The sequence below is a fragment of the Polypterus senegalus genome, chromosome 5 (genome assembly GCF_016835505.1).
Source record: "Polypterus senegalus isolate Bchr_013 chromosome 5, ASM1683550v1, whole genome shotgun sequence".
NCBI lineage: Eukaryota > Metazoa > Chordata > Cladistia > Polypteriformes > Polypteridae > Polypterus > Polypterus senegalus.
Genome location: NC_053158.1, coordinates 70,312,673 through 70,337,760, shown reverse-complemented (window position 1 = coordinate 70,337,760; position 25,088 = coordinate 70,312,673). Strand labels below are relative to the sequence as shown.

Below are 25,088 nucleotides of genomic sequence, written 5' to 3'. Positions count from 1 at the left end.
GTATTTTTCCAAAACATCAGATTTCTATAAATGATCTCTTTTCTATGGGAAATTGCATAGGAGGTGAGCACTACTTCCAAGGTAAGAACACTGTGCCTTTTTATGGCACAATACACAAAAAGTAACCTTTAGTGTATTTGTGCCAGTATCAATAGAAGCACAAATAATGTTGCAGTATTGATTTTTCTACACTCCTCTCAGCCTTCTCCAAAAGGCCTGCTAGCTTTCTAATTCATCTTTAAAAGTTCTACCAATTGTATTAGTATAAATGGCATGTTTGGGCTACTTGACCGTCTGTCTGAATGTGGTGCTCTTGTGTACAAAGACATTGTTTTCAGGGCCTTCTATTCTTATTCACAGTTTCAAAATCCTTTTTATTAAGACAGATCCAAATGTTTGTAGTGGAATCATGAAATTGTTACAAGAATCTAAAAATGAAAAGCAGTGCACTCAATAAAGGTCAACATAGCAGAACATTGTAAAATCCAAGTAGTCTCAACAGAATGACAATATTTAAAATACTCACAGGGCAACTGTGGCTTTCAGTTGTATTTTATTAAATTACATCTTCCAAATTACATCTGAGTAGGAAAAAAATCAACCTTTTGATATAATTGTAAAGTTTTTATCAGGTAATGTTTCCAGCCATCACACTTTTACATCCTATTCTTCACAAGGCATTGGATTAAATTTTAACATAAACCACTTTGCTTAAATAAAGCGAGCAATTCAACGCTTCTTCCAGGCATACTGCAAACCAGTAACAAAATCCCCCCAAATGAGCAGACATGAAATTGTATTGTACATACACTGTTTTTCCCCACAGGATACATTTCTACTTCTGATTTTAAGAAAATCATATTGGATTAAACTCCTCCAGTTCTCAGAAATGTAATTTAATGATTTTAAACATAATTGAAGCAAACCTGCAACCTTATTAAGTAGGCACTTAAATAAATAGTTCAAACATCTGCACTAGCATTGCTCCATCATTATTTGCAAATTTACTTAATTGAAACTTATATTAGTGGTTACAAGAGCAGCCAGTGATGGTTCAACAAATCACTCACTGGGATGAACACTTAAATAATAATCACATTTCAGTATTCTAATGGTTATTTAATTATTAGCACTTTGTTTTTTGGAGTGGCTTAATAACAAATGTATATAAATAATAGTATAAATTGTGTCGTTAATTTTATCAATTTGCAAGCACAAACATTCATCATTCTGCATTTTATTTGGTCCATTCTTAATGTTGTGTATATGTAGATAGATAGATACTTTATTAATCCCAAGGGGAAATTCACATAATCCAGCAGCAGTATACTGATGTTTTAATTTACGTAACTTCTCAAGATACGTCAGAGTGATCATATGGATGAATTGAACTGCTCCATTGACTAGATGAAACTTAACTTATTTGGCATTTTACCTTTCCATCAGAGACAATAAAATAAATTCAACTGGAACAATTCTTACTCCATTTGTAATAAATGCTTCTAGTCAGTCTGTTGACAGTGAAACGTTAAACTTTGATTTGTATGGATTGCAGAGAGGGACCGTGGTTAATGCAGTGGAATTCAGGCTTGACTTCCAGTTCTGTTACTGCGTTAAATCTGCACGTTCTCTCTGTGACTGTTTGGCTATTTCCCCCACAATGTGCATATTTAATTGGCAAGTTTGACTTGAACCAGTATTTTTATGTGTGGGTATGTGTGTGTGTGAAGTGTGGCCTACTGTTGAAAGCCATTCCAATCTGCCTCAATGCCCAAAGCTGCTGCGATAAACTCTGGCTTTCTGCAATCCTAAAATGAACAGAACACTTTCTATGCCGTTCCTCTGTACTTTAAAAAGAATGTTGTGATGATGTCCCCCATGAAAAGGGCCATATAAAAATAAATTTGACTGATTGCTTAATTGAGTGGCAACTTGCCATTCATAACTTCTGCTTGTCCTGGAAGAGATTCATCACTACCATTACTTTTCAGTGAAGGTCTAGTTTAAGGCTAGACTACCTGTTTTCCTCTGCCTTGCATAGATAATTTCTATTGGAGTAAATAATCCATAACCCATTATTATTGATAGTTAAAGAAAAACATGTTAGAATCAAATACAGTATTATGTCTGAATGTAAAATATGGACATTACCATATATAGCAGAATTAAAATTTTCAAGTTAAATCACCAGTTATAAGACCACATTGAAATACTGCTTAAAAAATCAGTTTCAATATTTAATTGGGGAAACGGCCACATTACATTGAAGTGGTGTCATTGTAGATGCAGTTTCCAAAGTGTCGTTACAGAAGAATGGTCTTTTTAAATCTTGCCTTATTTGACACTGTGTAAGAAATTATTCCCTACAGTGAAAAGTCTGTCCCTTAAACATGGTGTCTTTTCACACCTCAAAACAATGTTATTTCATTTCAGACTTTTCCTTTTGTGAATTGAACAGGCAGGTTTCATTTTAAGCTGCAGCTTCACGTCTGTGGCTAATAAGAACATCTACCACTTTAGGATCCGCAAGAGTGGACAGATCGCCCAAGTCTTTCTCATTGCAAGCAATCTGCCTGAGGACTCTTCGCATTATTTTACCTGAAAATTTGAAAAGGAAAAGGTCTTCAGTTACTTCCACAGTACTTTCATTTAAAATTAGTCACAAAAGGAGATTGCCTATTTCATTTCAAGCAATTTTATCAATGTAAGCATCATACAGGCTGCTGGCAAATGGACAAGCCTAGTAAAGTATACTCTTACAACTGCAAAGCAGTCGCGGTTAAGGTTCAAAATATGAAGAAGAAATGAGATTTCACCTTAAAACTCTTGAATCTAATCAGTTCTTGAAGAATCTTAAGTCTGACTCCTTATATAATCAATTGCAATGCCTGCAGAACTTGTATGCAGCACTTTTGGAACACTTATAATCTGAGCTTCACAATCTACTGACAGAAATGACAACGACTCATGACATGAAGAACTTAAGTGCCAGACAATTAACAAGAGATGGCATTTTAAGAGGGTACTTTGATGTCAAAGTGTTCAGCTTTTTTGACTTTTTCTTTTTTTTAACCTTAGAATCTACAGAAACTAAAAGCTACATGAAGGAAAGGACTATATTCCTCACTTGGCCTGGTAGTGACACCCAGAGGAGACCCATGCAAATGCAGGGAAAACATGCAAACTCCACACAGGGAACAACTTGGAGGCATACCCCATTCTCCTTACTGTGAGGCAGCACTGCTAACACTGCCCTGCGTGCTACCCCAGAAAGATAAATATAAAGCAAAAGTAACTCATTTTTAAAATCTACAAGCAAGTATCTAATATTTAAATAACTTAACATCAATATGCCAAGCCAAGTCAGAAAACTACAACTACAATACACAAAATTTAAACATTTATAACATCATATTCTCAAACTCACTTAATCTAATTCAGGGTTCAGGGAGACCACAACATATTTCAACACCAGAGAGAAAAACAGAGGCAAAGGCACCAGTCCATCACAATGCCCACTTCAATGCATACACGGCAAATCTGGAATTGTTAATCAACCTAAGACACATGTCTTTGAGAGAAAAATCCATGTAGACACAGGAGGATTTGCAATCTTCAAATAAAATTTCTGCATTTATAATAACACTTTTTTATAGGATGGATCTATTAAAAATAGACTGAAATGACACCAAATCATTTTTTTCTGTTTTTGTGAATAATAAACTTTGTACGTAAATCTTGAACATATCAGATATTTTTTTTATTTCACTTAAAGATTATTAAACAAGAGAAAGCAGTTAAAATGGCAGTGCACTTAAAAAAACAAATGTGTTACCAGATCGTGTTTTGGGCAGGGCAGGAGCATTTTGGATGAAGTCAGGTGTTGCAATGGGCCCAATTTTTTCCCGAACTAAGAAGAAAACAAAAATAAATATTCAAAATGTGGGATATTAATAAGGAGGAGAAGAGGTGGGCAATACAGACCGGAATTCATGTGAAACTGAACCTTGCTGGTTCTGTTCAAAATATTATGGTCCACTGCGTTGAAAATGTATATACAATATGAGAATATAATACGTTAGAGGGTCTTCAGGCATTTATGTTGACATTCATTCAATTAATGTTGATTTGGCTGCTAAACATCCATATTACAATAATCTGATTAAAACTGAAAAATAATTTCAAAATTGACACAGTGCTCCGTGACAGTCTATAGAAAATGTTTCTAAGAGAAGGGTATGTAGCACTTAAGTGCTGAGTAAGGAGGTCTGCTGTCACTGTCTATCTAAGACCTTATAAACCTCTCTGATTCACGTGCCCTTGTTGCTTCCTGAAGGAATTCCAGTATATTAGTGCAACACAGTTCCCCCCGTCTAAGCACTGTTTCATGTTCATTAGCACCTGCAAAGTAAGAATTCCACTGTACTCTGTACACGTGAAATCCAGTAATTTACATGTTGTACATACTAGCCCAAAGTTACTTAGATCTTCCCATAGCGGTACAGAGTGTTGTACCGTGTTAGCCATACATTGATACAGGAGAAAGTAGGGTGAAATGACACCTTTTATTGGCTAACTAAATAGATTACAAATGCAAGCTTTCGAGGCAGCTAAGGCCCCTTCATCAGGCAAGGTGTAATCTATTTTAGTTAGCTTAGTTAGTTAGTCATTTCACCCTACTTTCACCTGTTTAGATCTTCCCAATCATTCTTTTTATTTAATGGGATAATATTGGCTATCTTTCAGTAGTAAGAATTTCCTCAGTTTGCAGCAATTTTCAAGAAATATGAATAAAGGGTTTGTATAGGTATTCTGAATCATCCTTATACCCTGTAGAATAATCTGGTCTTGGTGATTTTGTGTTTGTTAGATTTCATCTTATTTAATATGACCAACACCTCTCCCTGTACAATTTCCAAATCACATCATTGACTGTCTCTGTCACTGTTGAGAGGTTATCGACTTTTCCACATGTAACCTTCAGAGCATTCTCTTTTTCACTGTCTGTATATTTTAGTTCGCCCTTATCATTTCTAATGTGCTTCACTTCAATATAGACCTCGACATTAAATTTTGCAGTGCATACTGTGCGCCATTTGGTATAGTTGTGATGCACCATTCATTGGAATGAGAAATACAAAGCATTTTATTGCTAGAAATGTTTGTGATGCACCATATTTTGGAATAACAGGGACATAGCAACTGGATGGACACACAGACACTTGTACTTTTATTAAGGTGGATACTAATATTTCCCTCTAACAGCCTTTTACCTTTTATAATATCCTTTTTAATAAGCCTTCACTTAGTGCTGGAGGTACTAGTATTAAATGCCATATACAACAATTTCTTTCTTTTAATCTGTTTATTTATACACTGCAGAGTTCTCTTTAATTTCTCATTCCTAAATTTCTGGATGAACTTGCCCTGCACTGCATGTAAAATGCTATTAACCCCGCTCAACTTCTTCTCGACTAACACCATACTTAAAAGCTTATTCCAGTTTATCTTTTTTAGACTTCATTACATCTGCTCAAAAGTTGCCCTACTAAACTTAACAATTTTAGTTTTTGAATATTCATTCTGCCAAAATACTGTGAAGCGTTCATATATTATTTCAACTAGATCTTAATGGTTCAATCACAGCTACCCCCTAAATTCTATCCTTATTGTTACAAAACACTAAATCTAGACAGGCTTCGCACATTGTTGGTGTTTTAACATACTCTATTAAGAAATAGTCACTGATTACGTCTGTCTCCTGTTCTTGGGCTTCACTATCTGAGGTTAGATAATTAGATATTTAAAGACCCCCATTACTATAATGTCTCCTTAAAAAAACTTGCCTTTTTAACCTACTAAAACTATTGTCTAAGATGGTGGTCTATAACATTCTTCCAATATTGGGCCTTTATTTGATTAAAAATATCCTTACCTAATGTGGCACATTGTCCAGCTGAAGTTAAAACATGCACTTTACATAGATTTAAATTTTTAATAAACTTTCCTAAACAATGTGTAACCATCTATATTGTACTCATCCCCTTTTCACAGATTTAGAAAGATTTAGTTAAAGGATAAGTTCAATATTTCTCAAGTCAAAGTTATTTCTTCACAGTCATGGCATATATTAATTTGCCACATGAAACTTTGTTCTAAAGTGAAGCATTTTTTTATATTGTAAAAAAAAAAAATACCAAGCCTGTTCTTGCATTTAAATAAGAAAATCCAACTCATTTATTTTATTCTTGATACTCCTTTCATTAAGGCAAGTATTTTAATGTGTTACTCATTTTACTCTGGCTTTGTAACTGGCAAATTTATATATTTGCATTTATGTTATTCCCTGACACTTTAGATGAAGTTATAAACCTGGCCTGTCCTAAACTCCATGTACCCCGATTCCCTAGTTTAAACAATCCTCAATTAAACTATTTTTTCACCTTTCTTCTGGTGTAAATGTTACCCATCCCAGTGGAACAGGTCCCATCTGCACTGGTCATTGTCATCAATTTGGCCTCATGAACTGTCTGCATCTTCATTCAGTGACATTAGACAGGGTCAATGAAGACTAACCAAACAGGCAGGCTTACACAAAGCTGTGAACTTAGACCTATACATACAATATATGTAGAAATAAGAAAAAGGAAGAGTCCTAATTTGGGAATGTACATTTTTATGTTTATTTCAAAAAAATATAAATACACAGTTTAATACAATTTCCATTCAAATTTGCAATTTAACATGTCTTATTTTTAGTGAAAACAATGCTCTAGAGCAGGGGTAGTCAACCCTTTTATACCTACCGCCCACTTTTGTATCTCTGTTAGTAGTAAAATTTTCTAACTGCCCACCGGTTCCACAGTAATGGTGATTTATAATGTAGGGAAGTAACTTTACTTTATAAAATTTATAAAGCAGAGTTACAGCAGGTAAAAGCATATAATAATAATTACTTACCAAGTACTTTATGTCGGATTTTCGCTGTTTGGCAGAATAAATCTTTATAAAACAACTTACTATAGTTAAATCTTTTTATTTATACTTTGCATACATAGAAATTACATTAGTTAATTGAATTATTAGTGGGATCCCTGAGGCTGATGCTGGGAAACTAAATATTGAATATCCGGTTCAATTTTTGTGAAGAACAAACGAAGGTCTCCCCTTTGGGAAATATTCAAGCGGTTTCTTTCTTTGGTCATAATATGATTAACAGTACTAAATCCTGATTCCACAAGATATAAGGTAGGGAAAGGTATCAATAAACTGAATACCATTTTCCACATATTTGGATATAAGACTGGCATTTTTTTATTTTGCCATAGGATTTCATATCCTCCACTGTTGAATTTATGCTTACTTTCTTCTTTATATCTAATTTCTAACAGTTCTTTTTGGCAAGTTGTATCAGCCTCTTCAATATTTGCAGTAAAAGGATTTTTCATCCAGTCATATACCTTCAATTTCAAAATATCTTCATTTTTCAATGTCCAATTTAAGTTCGTTGAGGTGGCTACTGAATCTGTCATTATCCTCTGGAGTTACATCATCTTTTATAGATGATAATTGAGGAAACTGATGAAATTCTCTCTTCAATAGATTATGACGAAGTAGTTCAAGTTTGTTAATAAATAATAGCACAATACTGCAAATTGACATCGTTAAATCTCTTGAAAATATCTGCCAAGTAAAAGGCATCCTCTCTTTACTGTTTTTAACTGTTGACACAGATTGGTCTCATTATTACTTTCAAAAAATTGTATGACACTATCATATAATGCTACAAATCTAGCCAAAGATGTACCCTTTGACAGCCACCAAACTTCTGTGTGCAAAAGTAACTTCATAAAATCTTCATTATTGTCCTGGCAAAGCTGCCAAAACATTCTATCATTCTTTGCATTGGATTTGGTCTTGTTTACAGATCAAATTATTATAGTTAATGATGAATGGAGACTTGTACTTAGATGTTTTCCTACAAGATGTTGTCTGTGCACCACACGATGAATACATAAGGCATTTGGCACTTCCTGCTTCAAATAAGCAACAAATCCACGATAGCGACCTACCATTGATGGTGCTCCATCAGTAGCGCATGCAACAATATTATTCAAAGGAATATTATTTTTTGTAAAGTATGTTCTCACAGTATTAAATATAGATAAACCTTTTGTATCTGTGATGAGATTTATTGCGAATAGCATTTCTTCTCGTAATATATTGTTTTCATCAAAATAGCATACATATGCTATCAATAAAGCATCATTATCTGCAATGGTAGATTCATCCAATTGCATGGAAAATGAAGAGTTTTGGAGAATACTTATAAGTTTGTTTTCAACATTAACTGTCATTTCATCAATTTGTCGCTTTACTGTGCTATCACTTAGGGGCAACGTTTTTAAAATTTGAGGTATATCCTGATGCATTACTGTTGAGATAAATTCTTTTATAGATGGTATTATTACAGTTTCTCCAATATTATAGCTTTTACCACTTTTTGCAATTAATTGTGAAATGCGATAAGTGGCAATTAATCCATCTTCGTTCATTGTATGTTGTTTCTTAAATGATGCATAGTTGAACGATTTTGAAATTTTTTATATATTTCCTGAAAATATTCAATTGGCTTGTCCTTGTCATTTGGATGCTTTGTAGAAAGATGTTCTCGCAATCGACTTGGCTTCATTGCCTCATTGGATGTTTTATGGCACAATAAACACATTGGATGTTGTTTATTTGCAACAGATTCTATGAAAGCCATCTTCAAATACTCTGGCGAATAGCCGCGTGCGTATTTCTTTTTTTGAGACATGGGCTCACGATATTTCACAATATTTTGTTTGAAGCTGTAAACACGTGCTTGCTCTCAGAAATCTAACTACGTATTGATTTTAGTTTCGATTACATAACGATTTAGCTTCACTTACGTAACGTGAATAAAAATTATGCGCTTGAAGTCTGTTGCGTGGTCGCGACTTTTGGAAGGCTGCGCGCTTTTCCGATCTGGTATGCGAGACGTCCTTCTCATCTCCTGGCATTGGTCAGGGAGGATCAGGCGTTCCAGTCACTGGACAGCACAGTGTACGTTGGACGTGGATGGTCAGTCAAGGTGCTGGCTATCACGATCCTGCAAGGTTTTTGTCAGACCGTAATGTTGAAAGATATGTGGATCCAACAACAGCCGTTGGGAGTCAGGATCGGGATGTAGTAATCGTAGCTCCTTGTACGTTGAAATGATGAATGTGTTGACAGAGTAACAAATGCTAGGTACCTTTGTCGATTAGTATGTAATCGCAGCGCCGTTTGGTTGCTCCGCTACCGCCCACCATGAAAGCTGGAACGCCCACTAGTGGGTGGTAGGGACCAGGTTGACTACCACTGCTCTAGAGTAAAGAGGTTCTCAGAAATGAACACCAACATACCTTGCTTTTTAATTTCTTCTACTAAGGAATGACTGAACTCTCTGCCATCCTTCAAAGTGACAAAGCAATAGAGACACTCTCCTTTTACAGAATGAGGACGACTCACTACAGCAGCCTCTGCCACTGCTGGATGCTCCGTTAGTGCTGATTCCACCTCTGCTGTGCTCAATAAATGGCCTATACATGTATGATGCAGAAAGTTAGGGTTATGTTGTTCAAATATGTACCAAAATTATTAACAGAAGCAACAGTTTTATCAAGCAAGAAAAGCATTCAAAATAGATATATTTCAGACAGATCGCATCACATTCTCCTCAATTGCACTTTGTTATGATGCAGATTTCACAGCTGACTTGATGTCTGCAAGCAGCCCAGCCCCTAAAGTAGCAAAGAAACCCAAAACCATAACTTATCCACCACCAAGCTTCACAGTTGGTGGGTTCTTCTCCTAAAATGCTCTCTTCGATTTGTGCCAAACATGTTTGCTGTTACTGTGATCTAATATCTTATATCTTATCTTATATGGAAATTATTGAGGATTTGGGATATTCAAAGTTGTGGGCATTTTGGGTTCCAAGCCTAGAAATCAGTCATAAAACTGATGAAAGAATTGTGGTCAGATTAGGTTTCATAATGAGAATAATATTTTGTTGGGAGTGATAATGAGGTTATTAAAGAAGTGTCAGTAAGTGCAGAATTTAGACTGGTTCAAAAATTGGATACAGGTTCTTGTTTCTTATTGATCCAAGTGTGTTGAAGATGATGGAAATCATTTAGAAAATTGAGTAGTGCACTAGTGCCAATGTTTAAGAATAAAGGGGATGTGCAGGACTGTAGTAACTACAAGGGGAAACAATTGATGAGCCACAACATGAAGTTATGGGAAAGAGTAGTGGAAGCTCGGTTAAGAAGGGAGGTGATGATTAGTGATAGGCAGTATGGTTTCATGCCAAGAAAGAGCACCACAGATGCAATGTTTGCTCTGAGGATGTTGATGGAGAAGTTTAGAGAAGGCCAGAAGGAGTTGCATTGCATCTTTGTGGACCTGGGAAAAGCATATGACATGGTGCCTAGAGAGGAGTTGTGGTATTGTATAAGGAAGTCGGGAGTGGCAGAGAAGTATGTAAGAGTTGTACAGGATATGTATGAGGGAAGTGTGACAGTGGGGAGGCCTGCGGTAGGAGTGATGGATGAATTCAAGGTGGAGGTGGGATTATATCAGTGATCGATGCATTCATCTCAGTAACCAACACATACACTGTTCCTTTTAATGGAACCCACTGGTTTTCCAACTGCAAGCTCTAAGATTATATTTGACGGATGCATTCAAGGTGGAGGTGGGATTACATCAGGGATCGGCTCTGAGCCATTCTTATTTGCAATGGTGGTGGACTGGTTGACAGACGAGATAAGACAAGAGTCCCCGTGGACGATGATGTTTGCTAATGACATTGTGATCTGTAGCGATAGTAGGGAGCAGGTTGAAGAGACCCTGGAGAGGTGGAGATATGCTATAGAGAAGAGAGGAATGAAGATCACTAGGATCAAGACAGAATACATGTGTGTAAATGAGAGGGAGGTCAGTGGAATGGTGAGGATGCAGGTAGTAGAGTTGGCGAAGGTGGATGAGTTTAAATACTTGGGATGAACAGTACAGAGTAATGGGGATTGAGGAAGAAAGGTGAAAAAGAGAGTGCAGGCAGAGTGGAATGGGTGGAGAAGAGTGTCAGGAGTAACTTGTGACAAACAGGTATCAGCAAGAGTGAAAGGGAAGGTCTACAGGACAGTAGTGAGACCTGCTATGTTATATGGGTTGGAGACAGTGGCACTGACCAGAAAGCAGAAGACAGAGCTGGAGGTAGCAGAGTTAAAGATGCTAAGATTTGCTTTGGGTGTGACAAGGGTGGATAGGATTAGAAATGAGTACATTAGAGAGTCAGCTCAAGTTGGATGGTTGGGAGACAAAGTCAGAGAGGTGAGATTGTGCTGGTTTGGACATATGCCAAGGAGAGACACTGAGTATATTGGGAAAATGATGTTAAGGATAGAGCTGCCAGGTGAGAGGAAAAGAGGAAGGCCTATGAGAAGGTTTATGGATGTGGTGAGAGAGGACATGCAGGTGATGGGTGTAACAGAGCAAGATGCCGAGGACAGAAAGATATGAAAGAAGATGATCTGCTGTAGCAACCTCTAAAGGGAGCAGCTGAAAGAAAAAGAAGTGCTGCAAAAAATGTGTTTGTTTTATGGGTATGTTCAAACAATTAATTAGTATCAGCAAAAAATCTATTACTAGTAACCATCATAAATTTCAGGCAGCTCCATCTATCCTGCTCGAAAATTCTTGTGAATATATGCTAAACACACAAAGATCTAGTACAAATTTGGGATTCAAATTATCTGCCTGAGTTTAAATCTCCCATGATGGAGGCCTTGATGGAGAGGTTATTAAAATAACAGAACAAATAGGTAAATAGTTTGTAGAAGATATCCACATTGATTCTTTAGCAGTTCTGCACGATAAGAAGAAAGCCATCTTTAACAGTAATTAAACAGAAAAGCATAGATTTCATCACCCTTACCAGAAACATTCAGCATGTCATCAATCCTCCCAGTAATCCAGTAATAACCATCTTTATCCCTGCGGCAGCCTGCAAGAAACAGGACAAACTGAGCCTCTAAATAATGCTTCGAGTCACAATGCTTGAATTCTAAATGAGATTAAAATAACCCATGATAAACACAGCAGGTGATGGAAGAAGACTGCATCAAAATTAGATTTTATCTCCAAAAAGGGAATTGTGGCACATAAGATTAACGATTAATGTTACATGGAATAATTTTCCATTTTCTTAGAGTAAATTGTTAATTAATTGACTGCTTTTGTCTGTGAATTACTTAATTGATTAACTTAACACACTGAGCCACTGACTGAATGAATGTTTGGCTATCACTTGTTTCATTTATCCAAATTGCTTCTCTCAGTTCACATTGCATCAGCATATGTCTTCATCTAGTTCTTGGGACTCATCTTTACTCTTCTGGTATACACCAAGGTTTAAGTGATTATTGAGGATTCTACCAAGCAGTAGAATCTAAGATTTGGACTTATTACATGAAAACATCTTTAGAACAGAGACACATGGTCAACAAAAATAAGTCAATATTCTACTAGGGTAAAAATGGAAAATAAGAAAAACTGAATGAAGACACACACACATCTGTAAGAGTACAGATTTAGGAAAAACTGAACTACAAAAGGAGTGAGGCAAAAATTGCTGTATAAAGATACATAAGAGTTCAAGAAAAATTAAAGACTAAGAAATGAGAATCAAGGCTGAACATGCAAGGATGTTGTTAAAAACAATAAACTGGGACAAATGACTGGAAATTATTGTCATTGCCATGTAAAATCAAGCAGGGTGTGTGTTCAAAATTTAGGCTCAACAAAAATTGAGGAAACACAATACAGTACAGTATATTCATCTCAGTATCCAACACATACACTGTTCCTTTTAATGGAACCCACTGGTTTTCCAACTGCAAGCTCTAAGATTATATTTGACGAATGCATTCAAGGTGGAGGTGGGATTACATCAGGGATTGGCTCTGAGCCCTTTCTTATTTGCAATGGTGATGGACAGGTTGACAGACGAGATTAGACATGAGTCCGCATGGACTATGATGTTTGCTGATGACATTGTGATCTGTAGCGATAGTAGGGAGCAGGTTAAGGAGACCCTGGAGAGGTGGAGATATGCTCTAGAGAGGAGAGGAATGAAGGTCAGTAGGAACAAGACAGAATACATGTGTGTAAATGAGAGGGAGGTCAGTGGAATGGTGAGGATGCCAGTAGTAGAGATGGCGATGGTGGATGAGTTTAAATACTTGGGATCAACAGTACAGAGTAATGGGGATTGTGGAAGAGAGGAGAAAAGAGAGAGCAGGCAGGGTGGAATGGGGGGAGAAGAGTGTCAGGAGTAATTTGTGACAGAAGGATATCAGCAAGAGTGAAAGGGAGGATCTACAGGACGGTACTGAGACCAGCTATGTTATATGGGTTGGAGATGGTGGCACTGACCAGAAAGCAAGAGACAGAGCTGGAGGTAGCAAGAGGAAAAGAGGAAGGCCTATGAGAAGGTTTATGGATGTGGTGAGAGAGGACATGCAGGTGATGGGTGTAACAGAACAAGATGCCAAGGACAGAAAGATATGGAGAAGATGATCTGCTGTAGCAACTTCTAAAGGGAGCAGCCGAAAGAAAAACAAGTGCTGCAAAAAATCTGTTTGTTTTATGGGTATGTTCAAACAATTAATTAGTATCAGCAAAAAAATCTATTACTAGTAACCATCATAAATTTCAGGCAGCTCCATCTATCCTGCTCGAAAATTAATGATCCACTATGGCAACCCATAATGGGAGCAGCCGAAAGAAGATGAAGAAGCTCTATGATTATATAAAAAAAAATAACAACCAGTTCTGTTTATTCTGGACACATTATTTTACTGTTATCATTTAACTCATTTTGTATCTATCAAGGATGTTGTTCTTTATTTGTAGCATTTACACTGGATGATTTCATAAAATTATTTGTAATAGAGAATGAATATATACTGTAAGAAAACCGACAAATTAATGTTATCTGATTTTAACTGTAACAGCTCAAATTGGGGAACCATTTCAAGAACCTGACATTATCTTACAGACAGAATAGACAGAAAATCCTTTAATCAGCACTGTATTGTGAGAGCACCACTTTGAAAAATGTTTAATATTCAGTCATACACTGGGAATACATTCAGTTGGAGAAATTGTCCTTAGTGAATGCAGAATTGGACAGAAAGCTTCCTGTATATAGACTGACTTCATTCGCAGAATTAGCTGGGCCTAATTAAATTTGTTTGTCAATGAGATTCAGATGACCAGTAACACACAATACATCTGCTAGTCACAACACCTCTTGTTGCCATAGATTGCATAGAGTATCTGAAAATTAAGCAACATCAAAATGATATTAGTTTGTCTCTTCTTTGAGTGTAGCAACAAATGGCTGCACAAATAGTGCAGACACAATTCCCACCAAAATAACGTCTGTATACTTTCAAAGATTTAAATAATGAATACATTTAAAGTTATAGAACAGACTGAATAATATAAGGATACTGCTCTTCATGTTTAATTTTTATAATTCATAATCATACTTTACATGAACAGTGTGATGTAAGTTGCATGTGAAACTATACAGTTTCCCTTGCCCCTAATTTAAATTCACACACATGCACCCGAGCCAGTGGTTGCAGTGGAAGCCCAATGACATTTCTACAGGCAAATAAAACATATTCAAACAATTTTATTTCTAGGATCGTTTTATGTTGGAAAAAAACTCAAAGAATGTATACAGAAGAGACATTTATTGACAGCTAAATATTTTGTGAAGAACTGAAGGTTAAGAGATTGACACAGAGTTAGGTAGTATGTCAGTGGTGGGGAACTGAGGAGAAACCTTGTGGTTTAGCATCCAAATTCCTAGTCCATATAATGCCAGATAGTAGAAAGGGACTGTGATGTCATGCCATGCTTTCTGTCGGTGTGGTAGCAGCATATTTTTATATTTCTTGAGCTTCTGTAATGGGTAAATTACCATTTGGTATTTAGTACTTATTTTGGTATTTGGTACACTTGGGAGGAATAAAATTCTGTCTATCTATCAATCAATCTATCTATCTATCTACCTAATTAATTACATCAAAATTTATAGCTACATACTCTAGGTTTATAGGGTCATTACTGTCAAATGTACAGTGCATCCGGAAAGTATTCACAGCGCATCACTTTTTGGAAATTTACACACAAAATGGATTAAATTCATTTTTTCCCGAATAATGATACCGTGAAAAAAGTTTACTTGAGGTTTTTGCAAATTCTTTAAAAATAAAAAAACTGAGAAATCACATGTACATAAGTATTCACAGCCTTTGCTCAATACTTTGTCGATGCACCTTTGGCAGTAATTACAGCCTCAAGTCTTTTTGAATATGATGCCACAAGCTTGGCACACCTATCCTTGGCCAGTTTCGCCCATTCCTCTTTGCAGCACCTCTCAAGCTCCATCAGGTTGGATGGGAAGCATCGGTGCACAGCAATTTTAAGATCTCTCCAGAGATGTTCAATCGGATTGAAGTCTGGGCTCTGGCTGGGCCACTCAAGGACATTCACAGAGTTGTCCTGAAGCCACTCCTTTGATATCTTGACTGTGTGCTTAGGGTTGTTGTCATGCTGAAAGATGAACCATCACCCCAGTCTGAGGTCAAGAGCGCTCTGGAGCAGGTTTTCATCCAGGTTGTCTCTGTATATTGCTGCAGTCATCTTTCCCTTTGTCCTGACTAGTCTCTCAGTTCCTGCCGCTGAAAAACATCCCCACAGCATGATGCTGCCACCACCATGCTTTACTCTAGGGATGGTATTGGCCTGGTGATGAGTGGTGCCTGGTTTCCTCCAAACATGACGCCTGGCATTCACACTAAAGAGTTCAATCTTTGTCTCATCAGACCAGAGAATTTTGTTTCTCATGGTCTGAGAGTCCTTCAGGTGCCTTTTGGCAAATTCCAGGCAGGCTGCCATGTGCCTTTTACTAAGGAGTGGCTTCCGTCTGGCCACTCTACCATACAGGCCTGATTGGTGGATTGCTGCAGAGATGGTTGTCCTTCTGGAAGGTTCTCCTTTCTCCACAGTGGGAGCTCTGACAGAGTGACCATCAGGTTCTTAGTCACCTCCCTGTTTAAGGCCCTTCTCCCCCGATCGCTCAGTTTAGATGGCCGGCCAACTCTAGGAAGAGTCCTGGTGGTTTCGAACTTCTTCCACTTACAGATGATGGAGGCCACTGTGCTCATTGGGACCTTCAAAGCAGCAGAAATGTTTCTGTAACCTTCCCCAGATTTGTGCCTCGAGACAATCCTGTCTTGGAGGTCTACAGACAATTCCTTTGACTTCATGTTTGGTTTGTGCTCTGACATGAACTGTCAACTGTGGGACCTTATATACACAGGTGTGCGCCTTTCCAAATCATGTCCAATCAACTGAATTTACCACAGGTGGACTCCAATTAAGCTGCAGAAACATCTCAAGGATGATCAGGGGAAACAGGATGCACCTGAGCTCAATTTTGAGCTTCATGTCAAAGGCTGTGAATACTTATGTACATGTGCTTTCTCAATTTTTTTATTTTTAATTAAATTGCCCAAAATCTCAAGTTAACTTTTTTCGCATTATCATTATCATTGTTGTGTGTAGAATTCTGAGGAAAAAAATGAATTTAATCAATTTTGGAATAAGGCTGTAACATAACAAAATGTGGAAAAACTGATGCGCTGTGAATACTTTCCGGATGCACTGTACAGAGCACAGTGAAAGTCATACTTACATGTGCTAGTCAATATGCAGTATGACAACATTCCAGCATCATGAATAGCTGAGTATAACTACCTTACCTCAAAATGTCTGTCTTCTTACTTAAAAAAAATCTTAGGACATTTGTTATTACTAAGTGCTTACAAAAAACTAATTACGCTCAACTGTGTGCTCGGCATCTTATTGTGTTGTTTATTCCATACAGAGCTCCCATTTCAAATACCTTAAATACCTTGAATAGCACTGAAACGTGCCTCTATATTTCAAAATGTTATCCAAAATGTAGGCTATTTTGTAATCCAGATAGTTCCAGGATTTGTATGTACACTGAAGTGCTGAATTTTAAAAAGTTACTGCCTAGTTCTTTGAATGTGTATTTTCGAGATAACAACAAATACATAAGTGAACTGCACATAGAAATAAACAGTGACAAAGAAAACTTGATTCTAAATTATATTTTATTTGATGGTGACATATTTTTTAGACATTCATAAGCAAAAGCCTTGTTTTCATTACCTTTAATGGTGGTAGATGTAAACGTTTTATGCCACAAAGGACAAATGCATTTAGTGCAGACTGCAAACACTGAAATGCAGATCCTCTCATTCACTAGTTATTTTTTAACGAATCAACGCTAGCCTTGCTAATTCCATCCTTGTGTTTTGGATCTCTTCCTTTGCTCTAATTTTATTTTAGAATTTGGCTCATTATTAAAAGTTTTTGGCCCATTCCACATTTGACACTCTGACTGTATTTTAAACTATACCTTCAGCTGCTTTTTTGCTCCTGCTTATTGATTAATTAGTTTTGAGTTTATTAATGTGAAAATGTATTTTCAGTATTTTTCGTTTCAGCTAACAATAAAAAATCTTTATCTGAATATCACAGACTGCAGCTATTGGCTCAACTCTTACAACCAACACATGAGGAATTGAAGAGCACTTCAACCAAGAAGGTGGAAGTCCATTGCTGGTTAATGACTGCGCTACATTCATATATTTCAGGGAGGATTCCTCAAAAGTAGTCGCTATAAAATATTATTACATATTTCCAATTCAGTGTAGCAAATTCCTGCCCTTATTAACAATATCATTTTGATTATTAATCTGTTTTGTGATCAATTATTTATTGAATATTTCAAAAACAGTAAATTAAATAAAATTTCATTCTTGATCACAACCCTGCATTGGATTTTGCAGGTTAGTGAATGTTATGTTATTATAATTATTATTATGTATTGAGCTTCTAAGTAAAAAAGTGATTTATAAGAATAAATTGAAATGAATTGACTTAACCTATTGAAATTATTGATAAGACCTGCAAATTACAGCATGTTTTAGCACTGTGTTCATTTTACTTTTTTATAACATACTTTTAAATTAGATGTATGTTTTTGTTTTTTTTTAATTGTTCTTGGATGCCTCACACAAAACATTAGTAATAGTTTTGCTAAACAAGTCTCATTAAGTGGACCATCAGTCCTTAATTGGAATCCTTTAAAGTTGTTATCTAATATGAATGTTCATAGTATGTACAGTAAAATGTAATGTTTTAATGTACTACTTCTTATACAAATACAAATTAACCTGGCAAGTTGTTCTATGTTTTCTGATAACTAACAGATTTTAAACAATCATTCTGCTTTGCCTCTGGTTTATCCATTTCTTACCATCACCAGTCATATAGTATCCAGGAAACTTTGTGAAATAGGTGTTCTCAAAACGCTTATGGTCGTCATTGACTGTGCGCATCATTCCAGGCCATGGTTGCTTGAAGACCTTTCAAATTAAATAAAAATAAAATGATTTTTTTTTCTGTAATACAACCTAGAAGAGTGCAATATTCTGATATGTCTAATTTAATCCATCAATCCATGCATTCATTCATTCTCCAACCTGCTGTGTAGTTTAATTATTATAATGTTGCCTTATAAAACATACCTCACAGTTAGGCAAAAAGAGATACAGAAGACAATGAAAAATCCAGTAAAATTTAGTACAAAATAAAGGGAATAATTCAACCATAGTCCTATATCTAAAACAGCACAGATCAGACTAGCAAAAGCTGAGAAAAGAGAACTTGTGCTTTATTTAAAAGGAGGGTCAATAGATCTAAAACCAAATTAATTCCCCAATCGGGAGTACTACCAGGTTGAAAGCTCTGTTTCTAACAGATTAAATTAAGGCTGTCCAAACCATGACTTACGGGCCATAATTGGGCAGTTCTGAATTTTCTTATGGACTACAGGCATCTTCTAAAAATGACACCTAAATAAGTCTTTTCCTCCACAATGCTCTAAATTTCCCCTAAGGGTCAATATGCAAAATCTGTGTCTCTAAGTACTCAAAACAATGCATAATTCTGTCCTAAAATGGAGTGGAATAGAAGGACCCAGCAGAACAATGAAAAGCACCCCTATAAAAAAACGTAAATAAATATATGTGAAAATAAAGGCTGTTACTCTTATTTAAAGTGTGGTTATCTTCAAAGAATACAGCATTTGGAAGCCAAAACATGCTTCCAATAAGGTGTGAAAGAGAAAACAAATCAGGGGGACTATAAGTCAGGTTTCATATCAGTTCCCTGAAGAAACTTGTCACCCTAATTAAATAATAAGCTTTGATAGTAGAGGTTGGCACAGAAGTAACTTCAGTTCCACCCTCTGCACTTAAAATGACATACAACACTGCAGAGAATAAATTCAGGTACCAGAAGCCCACAGAGCTCCCGTCTTATTCCATGCTTCAAAATAGCAGCTAAGATATGAGAGAAATCAATAACAGAAATTGCCATAGACTGCATCAGTTGGTTAAATATTCTGATAAAAAAATCCACCAATTTTCTGGTTGATTTTTAAGCTTGTTGTGGATGTTATTTTATTGTATCTTTTAACAACAAGGCATGAGTGACACCTTATAACTGAGGTGCCTAGCTGAATTCCACTGTATGCTAAAACCTTTATATTACAACAAGCAAACAGCAGCTGGTGTCCACTCCCGTCCAAGACATTTTAAACTTACTGTCACTGTCTTATTTCTTTTTGTCTTTTTTAAGACCATTATCAATCCTATAAGAACATTATCAATCCTATTTTTATTCTTTTCCAGCAATAGGTTTCATGCTAATCTTGGTGTAGTTCCCAGTCTCATAGGAGCCATCCCACTATCTGTATACTCATTGCCTGCTGTATTGGCACGCACCTCCTAAAACAGTGAGGTGTCACTGAAAATTATAAATACTTTTAAAGACAAAAAATTATTTTAGTACTTCGTAACTGAATGTACCCACCTGCTGTTCACACCCGACAAAGAATTACGTCAGGATGCTGGTCTCAAAGCAATACAAGAGTGGAGCGCTACAAGAGTTTGCTATAAGACAGTAGCAACAAGTGTAAATAGTGAATGGACTATTGCCACAGTGAGTTTGTTTGTGGATCTTTTAGAAATGCTCTGCTGCTGTCACCCAGTGTGGAGTAAATTATTACAGTTTTTGCAGTACAGTATTTAGTTTATCTAATTTGATAATATAAAAAATGTTTAATAATCTGGAAGGGGCAGCTGGTAAACTTAAAAAAGAGAAGTAAGTATGAGGTGATTGGGAAGATATGGTTTTATATTTGCCCTGTGTTGAATTGCCATTTGCAGCATTTGTGTGGGGAAATGTTAATTTTATTATGGTTCATAAGTAAAGCATTTTTGTGGTGTTAGCAGTGTGTGGATATCAGAGGTCCTTTCTGAGTTGCTTTGGCAGGTATATAATCTGGTCATTATAGGAGGGAGCAAAATGAGAAGTACTGAGAGAAAGAGAGTAGGAAGTTAAGGAACATATCGGGCTGACTCATGTGAGAAGTTTGTTTAACCACCTGTAAGATTATCTCTGGGAATTTTCGGAAGTGAGCCCTTTTTCATTTAAACAACACTTAATTGTATTTTCTTTTTTGTCCTTCCCTGCTATGCCTTTTGTTTTGCTGATTATGGGCCTTAACAGCCTAAAGAAAAGGATTTTTTACCCAAAGCTTGTTTTTATCCTTTTCTACAAATTTCCGTCCGGAGTGGTGGCTCTGAGGCTAGGGATCTGCGCCGGCAATCAGAAGGTTGACAGTTTGAATCCTGTACATATCAGAAGTGATTCCACTGCATTGGGCACTTGAACAAGTCCCTTAACCTGCAATTGCTTCATCCTGGTTATGACATTAACCTGCATCTAGCCCTGCAAGCAGGTCCTCCAACTTGCAGGGAAAATTTGGGTTGGTGGCATGATTGGCAGTCCAGCCATTGTAAAAAAAACCTGTTCCATTCCATTCAAACTAGTGTAGTGCTGAGGTGTCACCAATACCATGGCTACATTCATGTCCTGATTTGGAATCCTGAGTTGGTTCGTTGTGTGGTGGGTTTGTCAACACGCTGTATCAGTGCATGCTGCCAACTTCTCTTTCTCTACAAATGTTCTACAATATAAGTTTGATTTTGAAAGTTGGACAGAATGTTTATTTTTACACTGAGAAAATGTTCATTTTTAAGTTTTTTTTTATTAGTCACTTTTACCTGCTTTCTCTGAATGTTTGGCTTTGTCATTTTCATTGACTGATAAACTCTTTTGCATTGGTATCACATGGTGTGGAGTCTCTTCACTGGACATTGTGGGATAGTGTTGCCAATCATCCATGAAATTATGGACAGTCCATAAAAAACTAAGCAAAATTGAACCCTGTTTTTAATTTTGTAAAAACATTATATTTTTGTACATGTAATTTGTGGACACACTTCCTCTTTTCACTCTTGTTTTTCTGCCAATCAAATATCAGAACATACCAACAAATCTGCATACAGTATTAATGCATATGAACACAGTAAGGCAATATGAGCACAGCAAGGCAAGATAAACAAAGGCAATAAAGGTCTACCATAGAAAGTCAGGCATTGCTATTAAAGCAAGATATTTTGGAGAAATGTGAGTCATACCAGCTGTCACACACTTGCAAGTTGGAGGCAGTCAACTTGCTCAAACCAGAGGGTGGTAGTGTGTAGTAACCCTTTCTCTGTCTCTCCTGCAGACCACCCAAGGGAAATCTCACCTGAGCTTGTCAACATCGCTTCCGGTTCTTTCCCTAATGATATCACTTCCAGTTCCAGCCCCAATGACATCAGTTCCTCCAACCCACGTCCAAAAAAATGCCATCTTGTTCCCCTTTATTCAGTTCTGTCTTAAACTCAGTCTGTAATGACCTTTTTGCATCTTTTCCAAGTATATGAAGTGGCTACCCTACACCTTCTTCTGCCTCTCTGTTATCTTTTCACAATGGCATAGTTGGCAGGATTTCTCTACAAGACAAGCCAGGAGCGAGAACCTCACAGCCAGTCTCACAATCATGGCATCAGAGTTCCAGTTCTTGAAGGTCCAAGTGGGAAAGTACTGACCCCGGATCAGCAGGTAAGAATATGTCATGAATAGCGGTTTGTCCCAGAGTGACCAACACGCTCATAGGTAATGGACTTATGCAGCAGAGTCGGGTGTTGCTTATGCTCCATGCTGTGTATACAGCTAGCTGAGAAAGAACATGTGGCCACCCAGTGTGACGTGGCAATCCCTAGAACATCGCAGAACAAAGCGTTATCAGTCAACACAACGGCATCTTGGGATGAAACCACGCCCATTGAGGTCGGCCCGGACTGCCTCTTTAAAAGGGCAGTGGTTCTGGTTAATGGCCAATGCACTCAACACCCTATGCCACAAAGCCCCCACTTTGTCTTGAAAAATTACCTTCTGTATCAGGTAGCAGAGCACGAGGAGGAGGTCCAATCACTGCTGTTGGTTCTGCAGTCCTTCCGACAGCAGGTCTGTGAGCTAGCACACACCCACCTCTGGGTGCCCAAATTGCTATGTCCCTGTAACTCCTATAATGCTACCTACCTGGGTGACATTGTCATTTATTCCAGTACATGGAAGGAACACCTACAGCAGGTCCGATCAGTGCTTTATACACTAGCTAAAGCTGGTCTTCAAATTAATCCAAAGAAGTGTTTCTTTGGGTTACACAAAGCCAAATATTTGGGCTACCTGGTGGGCAGGGGTTCTGTGAGGCCACAGAGTTCCAAAATTGATGCTATGTGGAAACAGCCCCGTCCAATAACCAAGAGGCAAGTGCAAGTCTTTCTTGGTCTACCAAGTTACTAATGCCGGTTTGTGCCCTGTTTTTCAGAGAGAGCAGTTCCCTTGACATATCTGACAAAGAAGAGGGCCCCAAATACTATGGTATGGGATGATAAAGCTGAAGCTGCAATTAGTAACCTAAGGAAGGCCCTAACGTCAGCATCAGTTTTGAAAGCTCCTAAGTTTTCTTTACCTTACATTCACCAGATGGACGCTTTGGACACAGGTCTTGGTGACGTGCTGAGCTAGAGGGTTGATGATGTTGAACACCCCATCTTGCTCCTGAGTCAGAAACTGCTGGACCAAGAAATCAGGTACGCAGCAGGAAACCTTGGTGATCAAATGGCTGTTTACACAGTTGAGATGCCAGTCTGACTTCTTGCTTATTGGAACTGGTGTATAGGTTACTTTGGGTCAAGGTATTAACAACCTCTCCTTACCATTCTCTAGCAGATGTTTTGGTAGAAGGTTTAAAACTCTAAAGCAAATGCAAGTTTGTGTAAAATACAGGATCAGATTGGCATTTGTTCTTGTGTTTTTTTTGTTTTATATTTTGCCTCCTGGGAAGTTCCACGGGTTTTTACAGAATATTCCTCATTTGAGCTCCTGTCTTATAACAAGTAATGATAATATGTTTAAATATATGTAATTATCATGAAACAGTGTAATTCACTACATTGAAAATATTTCACTAGAAAGGGAAGTGCAGAAAAATGTATTTAAGATGGAGATTGAAATTGAGAGCTTGCATTACATTGTCATACTTTTCAGTTGTACTAATGTTTGGTTATTCAGCTTCTTTAAGTGTTTTATTGAATAGAACAGGTTTAATAAATTTCACTACAAATGTTGTTTAAACTAAGTGTCAAAGTAAAAAAAAAAATAAATTTATTTCTAGATAACTTCAATACAATTAATGTAATGTAGCAGTTTTTTCCCCAAAATGCCACAGTGAAGAAGTAATAAACTTAAAAATTTAAAACTTCAAAAATAAAACTAAAGCATGTTCTAAATTCATAGGAAAGTAAGATCTTTATCTATTACGTGATATTGTAAATGGTTTAATAAAATATAAGCTGACAGGTTCTACTATGATAATGAAGGAAAAATAAATAGTACTATAATTTAGCACCACCAAGTGGCAAGGATGAGCAGTGTTCTGATAATCTGTTTCACTTTTGATTTTTTTCTTTTAGAAATTATAATGAGACAGTTTCTATCTCCTTGCAGAACTACATTAACTAAATTCATGATCATTTTTTAAGTAAAATAGATGCCATAAGGATGATATTCTAGCTGTTGTTCTCTTTACATTGTCATTGCAGGCACATTTATACTGAGTTTCCAGTTTGTTTGGTACATTGCTACTTTCACACAAACTTTATATTCTAACATGTCATATGTCATGTAATAGCAATGTGCGGAATAAATCTGTCAGACCAGTGTTTCTAAAATCAATTAGTGTATAATTGAATGTTCAAATGGGCAAAATGAATGACTTTAGCAAATCTGATCATGGCATGATAGTTGGCGCTAGGCTAGATAGGCTTTTCACGAACAAAAGCTTCAAGGGTATGTTGAGAAGAGTGCAAAAAGTAGGGAGTTCAGTTTTGTTGAAGAAAATAGCTTATGGATTAAAGGAGAATGGAAGGAATCATACAAGCAAGCAGAAAAGCTACAACTGGTGTGTAAACTTTCATCTCAGAATGTACAACTTATCAGATGTTGTGTTGAAAGGACAAACACTTCGAAAGACCTTGTTGGGTGTCAGTGTTGTCAGTGGGTATAGACACATTAAATATGGAAAAAGTTGCATGGTCTGACAAAGAGGTTCCTTTTGCATTATGTTGATGGAAGGATGAAAATGGATCCAAATTTGGCACAAGCAACAGCAATCCATAGAGCCATCCTGTTTAGTGTCAACACTTCAAGCTGGTGGTAACAGTGTGATGCTTTCGGTAATGCTTTCATGGCACAAATTAGGGACCCTTATACCCACTGATGAATGTCTGACAAGGCATACCTGAACATTGTTGCAAATAAACTTCATCCCTTCAAGTCACAAAAACTGCACAAGATGATAATTTCTGCATGGTACACTATTC

General features: G+C 36.9%; 1 protein-coding gene across 1 annotated transcript in view; it reads right to left on the bottom strand.

The window, feature by feature from the left end:
* Positions 1–536: 536 nt before the first annotated feature.
* Positions 537–25,088, bottom strand: part of acss2l (acyl-CoA synthetase short chain family member 2 like) — a 97,983-nt gene continuing 73,431 nt past the window's right edge. Inside the window, 5 exon segments of the mRNA XM_039754781.1 lie at positions 537–2,598; positions 3,836–3,910; positions 9,429–9,605; positions 12,008–12,076; positions 18,503–18,611. Coding sequence (XP_039610715.1) covers positions 2,471–2,598; positions 3,836–3,910; positions 9,429–9,605; positions 12,008–12,076; positions 18,503–18,611 — 558 coding nt within the window. The 3' untranslated portion in view covers positions 537–2,470.